The sequence below is a fragment of the Lathyrus oleraceus genome, chromosome 6 (assembly GCF_024323335.1).
Source record: "Lathyrus oleraceus cultivar Zhongwan6 chromosome 6, CAAS_Psat_ZW6_1.0, whole genome shotgun sequence".
Taxonomy (NCBI): domain Eukaryota; kingdom Viridiplantae; phylum Streptophyta; class Magnoliopsida; order Fabales; family Fabaceae; genus Lathyrus; species Lathyrus oleraceus.
In genome coordinates this window covers 294646681-294659904 of record NC_066584.1, presented here as the reverse complement: position 1 = coordinate 294659904, position 13224 = coordinate 294646681, and the positions used below count along the sequence as shown (strand labels likewise).

Genomic DNA, 13224 nt, shown 5'->3' with positions numbered 1-13224 from the left:
GCATGACGATGAAACATCCGACATTGTTTTTTATAACCCGTATCCACAGTCAAAGGGTGAGCTAAAAGTGGGAGACACGTTCCGCACTAAATAAAAATGTGTGCGAGCTATCAAAAAATTTCACATGGATAACTCTGTTGATTTCACCGTGAAACGCACTAATTCAAGAAGGTATGTCATCGAATGTCGCAATATCCTTTGCAAGTTCCGATTGGCTGCGTCTCATAGGAAGAGAAGTGATTCTTGGGAGATAGCTTCTATAGACCCACCTCACAGTTGCATTGCCACTAATGTTGTACAGGATCACCGAAAATTAAGCGCTGAATGGATATGTCAAGACATTTTTCCGCTTGTTAACCAAGACCCATCAATGAAGGTGAGTATAATAGTATCTCATATCGTCACACGATTTAATTATACTCCCTCTTACAAAAAAAAGTGTGGATTGCAAGGACAAAGGTTGTTGAACAAGTATTCAGCAACTGGGAGGATTCATACAAAGAATTTCCACGATTTTTATGGGCACTTAAAACATACGCATTGGAAATTATTGAAATTATGGAGACATTGCCAGCATTTGCGCTAGACGGAACTTGTGTTGCTGGAAATAGAATTTTTCACCGCCTCTCTTGGGTGTTTCAACCATGCATCAAAGGTTTTGCATTCTGCAAACCTATTATTCAAATTGATGGAACATGGTTATATGGAAAGTACAAGGGCATTTTGCTTATGGTTATTGCACAAGACAACAACAATAATTTCTTTCTCATTGCATTTGCTTTGGTTGAAGGTGAAACCGCAGGTAGTTGGGGTTTCTTCCTTAGTCATCTCAGAACACATGTCACTCCACAAGTCAATCTCTGTTTGATTTCAGATAGACATGCTGCCACTGAGAGTTCTTACAATAACCATGATAATGGATAACATAATCCTCCTTCTACCCATGTCTATTGCATTAGACATATCGCACAAAACTTCATGCATGCAATCAAAGACAAGAACCTTCGTAAAAAAGTGGTGAATGCATAGTAAGCTCTAACTGAGTTGTCATTTCAACATTACCGTGACGAAATTAGATTGTCTAATGCAGATGCAGGAAGGTGGGTCGATAACATACCATTAGAGAAGTGGACAAGGGAATTCGATAGAGGTTGTCGATGGGGCCACATGACAATAAACCTTGTGGAATGCATGAACAGCGTATTCAGAGGCATTAGAAATCTACCAATAACCGCATTGGTTAGAACAACCTATTTTAGGTTGGAATCTACCTTCGCAACTAAAGATGAAAGATGGAGTGCAGTGTTAATGCCAGGTCAATTATTCAGTGAATGTTGTATGCAAGTGATGAAAGAGGAAACTATCAAAGCTAGCACACACGCGGTTACAATCTTTGACAGTCATAGGAAAAGTTTCAGTGTACAGGAAACAATGGACCACAATGAGGGGAGACCAAATTTATCATATCTTGTCAGACTAAATAGAAGTTGGTGCGACTGTGGAAAGTTCCAGGCCTTTCGTATTCCTTGCTCCCATGTCATTGTGGCATGCGCATTTACTCGCCAAGATGCTTACGGCTAGGGCTAGAAATGAACCAAACCAACTCGAAAATAGTCCGAGACTCGATTCGATAATTAATTCGTTGGACTTGGTTCATGAACCAAATGATTCGAACTTGAGCTCAAAACTAAGTTCGTAAAATAAATGAGCTGAACTTGAGCTATGTATAGTTCGACTCGTTAGGTTCATGAGTCGACTCGGTTATATATATATATATATATATATATATATATATATATATATATATATATATATATATATATATATATATATATATATATATATATATATATATATATATATATATATATATATATATATATATATATATATATATATATATCATATATATATATAGTATCATTTAAAAAAATAATGTATAGATTTTAACCTTTTAACTTATCAAATTAAATATTTTAAAAAATACTTGTGACATTTTTTTATACAAAGTAAAATACTTCTAACTCAAAAAAAAAAAAAATAATGCACCGTGACTTTTAATTTTAAAGTGCCATTTTAAACTACTTCTAAATTTGTTTTTTAAACTACCACTTTAAACATAACGTTTTTTAAATATTGTACCATTTATATGATTTAATTTCATGAATTTAAAAAGAATTAATCATTTAAAGTACTGCTATTTGTTATATATGAGGAACTAGTATTGTGTTAATTGTGATATATTTAAAAGGTATCTGCAATGTATATTAATTTGTGAGCTTTAATATGGTGTTCAAACCATACCAATGTTGTAACATAAATCTAGAAATTTCATGAATTTAAAAAGAATTGATTTGAGGTACTGCTATTTGTGATATATGAAGTACTGATATTTGTGATATATTTTAAAGGCACTGCTATTTGTGATATATTTAAAATGAATTTATTTATAGAAGTAATTGATTTAGCATAGCATACCATGATCATGTTGTGTTGGTATTCTGATATATGAATTTAATTGGCTTTAAAATTATCCTCTTCCATCTTGCAGATTATCCTTTCCTTACTAGCTATGACAGTAAATCAGTTGACAGTTGGTGTAATGAAGATTGAAGTTGAATAATCATTTTGTGATGAGAATGTATCAATTTCTAATAGTTTTTATTGTACTATTTTATTATATTTCTAATAGTTTTTGAGACAAACTTAAACTCAAAAAGAATAGTTTTTGAATTAGACTTTTAAATTTATCTCTTGAAAGCTTTATTTTGTTTTAATATTTTCCCTTTAAAAAGAATAATTTAAAATGTCAAATATAATAAAAAAATTTAAACTTTAAAAAATGACTTTTTAGTCTGTGAAGTAAACAAAACTGAACCTAACGAACTGAACCTAACGAGTTGAACCGAGTTGTTCAAGAACTTAAAACGAGTCGAGTTCGAGCTTAAAAAAAAGTTCGTGTCGAACTCGAGTCGAGTTTCGAGCTAAACAAATTCTTGTCGAGTCGAGTCGAGCTGACGACGGGTTCGACTCAACTCGACTCATTTCTAGCCCTACTTACGGCCATCTATCTGATGTTTACAAGGTCATTACCGTCATGAATGTCTATAACGAAAGCTTCGCAGTGCTAGCAATGGAGGAATACTATCCTCCATATCAAGGGGACATAGTTTGGCACAACGCTGAGATGCGAAGAAAGAAAAAAGGACGGCCAAACAGCACGCGTATTAGAACAGAAATGGATACAGCTGATAAAATGTTAAGATTATGTAGTATATGTCGTCAACCCGGACACAATAAGAAAAAATGTCTCAATCTAGGAGCAACCTCTGCATCATGATTTAGTACCTCCTTTCAATTTTTGTAACCTTTGATTTTTATGTATTAATAACTTTTTGTTACAACAAGGTTAACAACACATCACTCCAACTTAAACACACTTGAAACCGAACAGGTCTGAATAAACAACACAAACAACAAATATCAAAACAGATGAAAATACTTAACCACAACATTTGAAAATAACATTTTTAACTGATTACAACAATCAAATTGATGTCATCTGGTCCAAACATCACTTCCATAACATCCTTATCATTTTTTACTCACATCTGACCACGTATGGCATCGAGTCTCTCAATACTTCTAATTTTTTCTCCTTCAGGTATGTTTCCGTCTAATTAGGGTTATCATGAAAAGAAAATTAAAATAATATTTGAAGTTATTTTTTTAGGGTAATATATTGGTTATAAAAATAGCATGAAAATAGATTGAAAGAGGATAGCACGAATCACCCGTAAAAGGCATTGGTGCTTTCTTTCAACAATTTTATTTTACTGTGGTATGTTAGTGCAAGACGTTTGATGATGAAATCCATGTTTCATATAAAAAATCCATGGTAAATTCGGGATCATTATTAGATCTTATTCTCTTGACATTCTTTGTGAATTGTGTATTATCATAGCTAATAAAAGATTTAACAAAATTTGAAGTTTTAGATTTAAATTTCATGAGATAAATTCAACAGAATATGTTGTGATAATGAAAAACAATTAAAAAGAATCTATAACCTAACATGGATGAGGTGGAGAAAGGACCTCATATATCTATATGGATAATATCAAAGCAATCTAAATAAGTTTTAATACATTTGTGAAAAGAAGTTTATTTTATGTTTAACATAAAAGCAAGTATCACAAAGAGAATAATTTTTAGACAAGTTTGGTAAAAGAAAATATTTATTAATGTGATCAATGGTTTCATAAGTGGGGTGGCCGAAACGGTCATGCCAAGAGTTACATATGTTCATAATAAAGAGTTACATATGTTCATAATAAGGTTGTTAGAGTTAGATTGATTCTTAACAAAAGTGTTATTAGGAGTAGAAGGGTGGGTGAGCAGTTATAAGCCATTATGAAGATGAGTTTCACCAATCTTCATTAGAGTATGATTCCATTGTATAAGACATATGGTAGAGTTAAAATATATATTGCAATTAAGAGAGTATGTTATTTTAGGTGTAGAAATCAAATTAGTGTAAAACTCAGGGATGTAAAGAACATTTGTCATATATAAATCCTTGTTACAAAATATTGTTCTAGAAAAATTGGTTGTGACAGAGGATCCATTGGGGAGCCTTATTTGTATGGGTTTGATCTCATACATATGGGTGATGAAATGACTAGAATGACACACATGGTTTATGACTCCAATGTTCAGAATCTAGTTATCATGACTATTTTTTTTTTTGAAAAAGTTAACATTGGTAGGGTTACCTGATGTCATGTTTATGATGTTGTTGAGATGGTGGATGTTGGCTTATTATTGAACTGGTTTTTGTTGTGTGAGAGCGATGAGGGCCTTCTGTTGATTTGCACTTAAGCCAATGTTGACAGAGTCAGAGGGTGTATCTTGATTAATATCTTCATTGTTTTCTTTTGTAGAAGAAACTTGAGATATATTCATTTTTCTGAGAAAAGGTGTGAAACAATGTTTCTAGAAGCAAATCTCAATTTTGTGGTTAGGCATATGAAAATAAGTGAAAATATTTAATCCTCTTCCTCCTTCAGGTGGAGCAATTGTTGATCAAAATTCAGAAGAACGACTTTGTAGTTAAGTTTATTGAGGGAATCAATTAATTTATCTTCTTCAAGTTGGGTAGCATTTGATCGTTCTTGTTTGATTAAAAGAGGAAAAGCCTTGTTGATGTGAGATAAAGGAGGCATTAGCATGGTTTGGGATCATACATGAATGTTTTGCTTATTTAGCCATTTGAGAAATCAAATAACATAATTGTTATCGTGATAATTTCTGATTATTTGAAGAATAAATTATTAGCATTTGATCTCACAATTGCATGTTGGAAGGGGACATAAATTTCCGACCTCTTGCCACAATTTTTTGCGGGTACTGATGGTGTTATCACCTTTGTTTTAGGGAATATATCTCTTTTTTCCATTCAAAAATATGAAACAGACCGCGTTGGTGATAACGAACTTGAAGCTCCTACTAATTTTTTTGAGACGTGACCATGCAAAGGGCACTTTTAGAGATTTCTTTGTCGATTGAATTAGTGGTCCATGCCTAACCACCGTGTTATAGTGATCCCAAGTCATGGATTTTTAGTTTGAGTTATCCAGACGAAATATGGTTCTATCAATGAACCTTAATTTGTTCTTCGGCTGTAATGTGACTTCACTTAGTGAGACTATGAATGGTAGTTGGTATTCTTGAGGCTTTGTTTGGATTGATGGAATCGGATGGAGCGGAGCGGAATGAGATGAAGTGAAATTATATTCCATTGTTTGGATCATTTAAAATTCGATGGAGCGGAGTAGAATGGAGTGGTATAGATTACATTTCATTCCATCATTTACCATCATATTTTTTGCCCTTCAATTTGGGCGGAATGAACAACTTGTCTTATTCCGTTATAAAATTTTCAAACAATGGAATGAGACATTCGTTCCGCTCCGCTTCATTCCACTTCGTCCCACTCCGCTCCACTCCATTCCCCTTGTTCATTTTATGATATCCAAACATAGGCTAAGATATTAAGAAACTATTGCATGGTCGAGATTATCAGTGGGATGCATGAAAAATGGGTCTAGCATGCCCAATTTAGTAGTCCCTCTAATTAATACTATTAACATCATTCTCAATATTTGATAAATGATATTTTAATAAAAATATTTTTTCTTATTTATATATTTTTTTATTTTGTATAAAATATTCAATTGAATCATTTATTTTGAAACAAATGAGAAATTCTATAAAAAAAAATAACTCAGGTTTACCCCCCTTTTATTTTTTTATTTATAATATATAACCTTATCACTAGACAACTCAACCTCATCATTTTCTTTGATTTAGCTAACCAATCAAAGTCATCATCTTAAACAATACAAAACAAATAGGTGATGATTAAAAAACCTAGTCATGTAGAGAGTAATAAAAGTGGGTGACCACACCACAGAAGCAACCAAAAAACTAAAGAAGAACCAATCATCCACTATTTAACCACTTAGCTATAAGTAGAGAGGATATTGTCAGACACAGTTGTTTGTGATCACTGTCCATATTCCCCTCCAAGTATCTCAACTGTTGGCCTACCACATAACCATTTAGTATTTGCATGTATACCAAGTCAAGTTTATATATCTTTCTCACCTAAGATAAACTATCACCAATGTCATGTTTATATAATTTGATACTATATGTCACATTAGATATTGGTCCCACTTTTGTTGATTGTAAATGTTTGATTTCTTCTTAGATAGGTATATAAAATAAACTATACTTTGTTTGACCTTGTTAATTCCACTCATTGACATGGATATAGCAACTATTGTCCAAAAACTATTTATTAATTTTAATATTAAGTCCCTCTTTCTTATCAGTATTATTTATATATAATGGTATCGCTGTGCCTTGCTGATTTAGATTTGTGAATAATATTGAATATTATATATAGGTATGAATTATTTATAATGGTTCTAATGCAATCATTTTGTTACCTTGCTCAGTCTTACATGATTTGAACTTATCTTGTGTTGAATTTTCTTGTTCAATCAAATTGAAGTTTTATTTATTTATTTCATGTGTGTGAAATGAAACTAATTACTTTGCAAAAATGTATATATTGTGAATATGATGAATTTACACACACCACATTCGAATGTGTGTGTACTGTGTACTTACTATCATCATGAGTTGTTCAAACTATAGAGATGTTAGTATTTGTATGTATCAATTGCAACAAAAGTTGATGTCTCAACAATATTGATTATGTAAACAATATTGATAATGTGAGATGATGACTGATAAGGACACAAAGTGTATGATAAGGTAGGCCATACAAGACATGATGCCTCAGTCACTAAAACCACCTTTGGGATTCATGTTTAGGTTATCTGATTTTCCCATGTCAGACGCCAAAAACTAGGCTTCTTATTAACGTTGTATTGTAAATTTTATTTTATTTGTTGTATAGGCTTTTAATGCTAAATAGTGACATCTTTTTGGATGGTAAAGCCCAAATCAAAAACTACAACGAAATTAAAGGAGTGTCACCTCCAACAAGATCGGTTAATAATAATCTAAGTTGGGTAAAATTTATTTAAAATAAAAAAGAATAATTTTCAGAAATTTATTTAAAATAAGAGTGGCTAAAAAATTCTTAGATTGAACAAACAATTAGGGTGTACTTTTGCGATGAATGATGAGATTTAAATAGAGAGCTTAAAGGAGCTAGAGAAAAGAGACAAGACTCAGAAGCGAATTTGATTGACAATGGGTTCTCGTCGATGTTAATATGTTCTTTTAATTGTAGAGGTTCGAGGGATAGGATTAAAAGGAGAAAGGTGAGGGATCTCATTAGGTCTAATTCCTTAGATTTTACAACTATTGAAGAAACTAAGCTCAGCGAGGTCTCCACTTCGCTAGTCCATTCCTTGTGGGACAATTTGTTTTGTGATTGGAGTTTTAGCTCACTTGTAAGTAGTAGTCGTGACTTCCCTTCGATCTGGTGTAGTTCGAAAGGTAGACTTTTGTTTTCCTTTTCTTGTTTGGGTTTCTTTACTTGTCTAGAGTGGGCTCTATCTAATTATTTGTGTTTTGTGATTAATGTGTATTCTAAGTGTTCTCTGGATGATTAGAGAGTCATGTGTGCAGACTCGGTTTCTAGAAAAGCAAGTTTTTGAGGTGTTGTGTTATGTGTTATGGGTGATTTCAATTATATTTGTTCCTCAAAAAAGAGGGTTGGTGTGAGAAGTTCATCCAGTGCTTCAGGAAGACTGGTTTGTTTGGATTTTTCAAATTTTATCTCTATGGTGGAGCTAATAGACTTACCACTCTTTGGGAGAAAGTTCATTTGGTTCCAACCTAAAGGTGGGGCCGCTAGCCAGATTAATTGTATTCTAATGTCTAGTGGATTTACCATTGTTTTATTATTCTTAAGTATTCTAATCAGTTGTGGGGCTCCAAACCTTTTAGATTTAATAATAATTGGTTATCCCATATCAGACTCCACAAGTTGGTGGTTTCCTTCTAGAATGCCTCCGAGATTCATGGTTGGAAAGCTTATGTTCTGATGGAGAAGTTAAAAGCCCTTAAAGTGGTGCTTAAATCTTGGAATAAAGAGGTTTTTAGAAATCTTGACTCTCGGGTAGACAACTTCAAAGAGGAAGTGAGTAGGGTGGATTCTTTCGTTGATCTTAGGCCCCTATCTGCTGGTGAAATTGAGAATAGATTTGGAGTGTTAGTAAATATGTGGTCTTTTGTAAGGATTAAAGACTCACAATTGGTTCAAAGATCTAGATCTAAATCGTTTAAGGAAGGTGATTCTAATTCTGATTACTTTCATGTTTCTATTAAGAGTATAATTAGAAGAAATACCATCCTAGCTTTTAACGTTGAAGAGGTTTGGATTGAAGGGGTGTCTGACATTAGACAAGAGGTGGTGAATCATTTCACTAATATTTTTAGAGAACCTAATATGGATAGGCCTCGTCTGGATGATTTTATTTTTTGCACTCTATTGATTAATGGTAAACTTTCTTTGTCGGGTCCTTTTAGTCTCCAAGAGCTAGATCGGGCAGTGTCCCAATGTGATGGTAATAAAATCCTAGGTCTAGATGGTTTTAACTTTTCCTTCCTGGATTTTTTTTTTTTGGGATTTGTTCATAGTTAACTTGGGATTTATGTTCGATGAATTTTATTAGTTTTCATCCCTACCTCGTAGTTTTCCATCCTACTTTATAACTTTGATCTCCGAGGTAAAATCTCATTCTCATCTAGGATAGTTTTGGCCCATTTCGTTAGTAGGATCAATGTACAAGTTAATGGCGAAGATGTTGGCCATTAGACTTGGATCAGCGATCGATAAGCTCATTTTCTCTAACCAATCAACTTTTCTCAAGGGAAGAATGTTGGTTATGGATGGAGGTTATTAATGAGGTGGACAATTTGGCCAAGAAATTTAAATGAGATGGCATAATTCTTAAGGTGGATGTTGAGAAATCATACAATTCAGTAGTTAATGAAGGTGGAGAAAAACAAGAAAGGGGGGTTTGAATTGTTTTCACAGTAATCAAAAACTTTTTGCAACACCACATACACACAAAAATAAATTCTAACAACACAGAGAGTTTATCCTGGTTCGCTTGAAACTCAAATCTACTTCGGTCCACCCGGCCAAGGTGATATCGCCTTCAATAAGGACTTAATCCAATAATCTCAACAGATTACAAAAAAACGTCTAAGAGTTTAACAACCTCTTAGCCCTCTCAAGTATACAGACCTTGACAATTCACTTGAGGAATTACAAAGAGTTTCAAGAATACAGGTGTTTGACTAGGTGCTTCTATATAAGCAGTATAAACACAATTTAGGAACAATAACAACTACACAATTTGAGCAGCAGATCTTGTGTGAAAACTGAATATTACAATGAAAGATATGAAAATGTTGTCATGTATTGAGATGTTCTATTCAGCATGTTGTGATGAGGCCTTTATATAGATTTTAGAGATTATACCGTTTGAGGGAGATCAAAGGAGATTTTGTGCCAGCTATTGGAATTAATGATAGTAAATTTCTTGTCTTTTCCATAGCAGTCTTGGACATAATCCTTTGTTTCCTTAAAAAGATTTGTACTATATTTAGAATGCTTCCTGATTAAGTTTATGATTCAGTGATATCAGATAGAGTGTTAAAGCGTGTATTAGAGTGAGCATGATCAGAGTCTTTGAGCAGAGTCCAGATGTCTTGCTGTTTTCAGATATTCTATTGAATAGTCTTCAGATATTTATTTGCAGTCTTCAGATATCAGAGTTGTTCTATAGCGTCAGATTCTTCAGGTAATTACTTCCTCAGATGCATTGGAGTCAGATCTGATTTCTCTTTGTGTTGATTCAGCTTTTCTGGACTGGTGCGGATGTCCGATCTTTGTTTTCCTCAGAGTCATTTTAACTTAGAAACCTGCACACTTAAGAAAAAAATATTAGGGTACCAAAATTGTTTCATTCTTTATTTATCATCAAAACTTAGAGATATATTGCAGAATCAAAATCTTGTTCTAACAATCTCCCCCTTTTTTATGATAACAAAAACTCATACTTTTGATGAAATAGTGGTACTTTTCAAAGATACGAATTTAAATAAATCAGAGTCAGATAGAGAATGACCCCTTGAGATTAGAAATCTCCCCCGAAGTTTGATACTTATAAAAAAAATTAAAAGACCTTAGTATCAGAAAAGAGTTTCTGGGGTAGAGAATTTCTTACCAGATCTTCTTAGGTTGCTTGCCTTGTTTTATTTGTTTCTCATATACATATTCATTTTACCTTTGTTCAGATAGATCCTGTAAAAAAGACTTAGACTACACAATAATTTTAATGTCAGAATGTAAGCAGTGCATTTTTTTAGAGTTAGATAATTTATTTCATCAAAAAGACTTTTATTTATTTCTCCCCCTTTTTGTCAGACTCAAAAAGTTAATAAAATCATAACTAATAAAATCACACAATCAACAAAATTTCATTGATAAGAAAGAGAGATACAGTGTATAGTGAAATAGAAGAAAGGCCTCAGAGGCAAAAACTCTTTAGAAAAAAATACAAAGAAATATTCCTAGAGTGCCTAAGGGTTTAAAGGATGAGGCGTTCTCTGAAGTAGTTGAGCTAAGAGATTTTGGATGCTGGAGTTGACTTTATCATGTTGGTTGAGTGTGGTTCTGACCAGTTGTTGTTCTTTCTGCAACTCTTCCAGAGTCTTGAGGACTAGAGGAGCAAGGTCAGATGCTGATGACTCACCTCGAGTCAAAGCAACCTCAGTTGTCTTCTCAGCATCTTCTACAGTTTTCTGAGTAGCTTCAATGGTTAGTGTTGCTTCAGCTTCAGCTTGTTCCCTAGTTGCAGCCTCTGCAGAAGCTTTCTCAGCTGCCTCCCTAGCAGCAGCCTTAGGATTAGCTCTTTCTTCAGCTTCTCTCTTTTCCCTTTCAGCATCCTCTTGAGCCAGACGAGCCTCCAGCTTCTCCTTAGCACTTCTGATGTAGTCATTTCCGAATTGTTCAGAAAGTCCCCTCAGCTTGAAGACTTCAGAAGTCATCCACTTGATGAACCTGTTCCAATGAGTCCTTACTTCAGAAGGATTGTCACTGACCCTGGATTCGTCAGATAGATGCTTGAGTCTTGAAGCAGAGTTCTCTGAGAACTTAGAAAATTCCTCATCAAGGGTAGGAAGAGTGAGGTTTGGTTCAGAGGTTTGAGGAGTGGGGTCAGAAGGTCTATGTATGGTTTCAGATGGTTCATAAATGGGTTCAGAAGGAGATGGAATGGTTTCAGAAGGTTCTGGTATAGACTGAGTCTTTTCAGATTCAGCTGTGGCCTGAAGTTCTGTATGAGTTGGAGAAGTTGGGTCAGGGATATCTGAATGTTCAGAGTTTGATGTTAGGTCGTAGTAGGGAAGGTAATTGGGGTTAGAGGAAGGGGGTGATATGGGTTCGTTGAGCAATGAGGCTTCAGATATGGGGATGTATGTTATTGTGAGGTTGAATTGAGGTTATGGAGGTGAATATGGGTTAGGGTCAGAAGTGTTTGGTTCATAAATGATAGGTATAGAAATGGTCGGTTCAGAGGGAGAAGTGGGGGAAGTGGTGACAGAGGTGGAGAGTGTGGGGGTGGTAGAGGTAATGATGAGGTGATTTGCGTAGAACCAGAAACATTAGGAGCTTCTAAGATAGGGGACTTACTAGGTGCTGAAGAGCTCAGAGGCACGCGTTTCTTTTGAGTTGCTGAAGATTCTCCCAACTTGAGACTCTTCTTCTTCTTCTTCTCAGAGGGTTCTCTCTTCCTCTTCTTGAAGTTTGGTGGTTGATCTGGGAGCCAGTCCAAGCTGAAGCCAGAAATGTCAATACCTTAGGCTTCCAGATCCTGCAGGTAGCAGGCAATGACTTCTGGAGGATCAATCTTGGAGAAAAGATACATACCATTAGATATCCCCCTTTGATCCTTAAGAGCTTTCCAAGAGGTGTCCTTTGTGGGTTTGACTCTGACCTTGTCTATTAAGCCCATGCTCTTCATACTCTTCGCATTCAGAGGCTTCCCTACATCCACAGTGACGTCTTCCATTAAATTTAAGGAGATCAGATGGTCCACCAGACCACTTTCTATCAGAATGTATGAGATAAGTCTGCCCAGAGGGATGTAGTTCTTGGGCTTCATGTTATTCCTTGTGTCTATGACAGAATCCCTCAGATACTCGAAGAGGAGAGACGGAAGGTTTAGCTTCAGACCTTTGTGCAGACAATAAAGAATGCATGTTTGGTCCGTGTTGATGTAATCAGAGGATCTTGAAGAGGGACGATAATGAATGGTTCCCATAATGATCTTGAGCCACACTCTCAGATTCTGGTGAAAGCTCTTTATTTTTGGATGATTTCCCTTCTGGGTTCTGAGAAAAGATGGTGGGGATAACTTCCTAGGACATCTACTTTGCCCTAGGGTTTATATTATAGATCCTTCTTCCCCCAGCTTTTTCCATGTTCAGAAGCTTGGCTATGGACTTCTCTGTGATCAATTTCTTGATGCCCAAAACATAAGACACAATGCAGTGATCATCGCAATCAGTGAATCTCCAGAATTCCTTCACCAAGAATGTGTAAATAGGTCCATATAGACAATTGAAGTAGTTAGCACACCCTTGATTTTCCAGCTCTTATGTTAA

At 34.6% G+C, this 13224-nt stretch overlaps 1 protein-coding gene across 1 annotated transcript; it reads right to left on the bottom strand.

Moving 5' to 3' along the window:
• Nucleotides 1-11139: 11139 nt before the first annotated feature.
• LOC127095284 (uncharacterized) lies at nucleotides 11140-12629 on the bottom strand. Its single transcript, XM_051033994.1, has 3 exons — nucleotides 12488-12629; nucleotides 12215-12376; nucleotides 11140-11927 (listed from the first exon to the last, which is right to left on the bottom strand). The coding sequence occupies exons 1-3, from the start codon at nucleotides 12627-12629 to the stop codon at nucleotides 11140-11142; spliced, it is 1092 nt and encodes a 363-aa protein (XP_050889951.1).
• Nucleotides 12630-13224: the final 595 nt, after the last annotated feature.

Coding starts and splice junctions, on each gene's coding strand:
- LOC127095284 (XM_051033994.1), bottom strand. CDS start 12,629: ATGGAAGACGTCACTGTGGATGTAGGGAAGCCTCTGAATGCGAAGAGT. Junction 12,377..12,487: donor TCAAAGGGGGATATCTAATG/GTATGTATCTTT, acceptor ACTGGCTCCCAG/ATCAACCACCAAACTTCAAG. Junction 11,928..12,214: donor AGAAGCTCCTAATGTTTCTG/GTTCTACGCAAA, acceptor CTGAACATTCAG/ATATCCCTGACCCAACTTCT.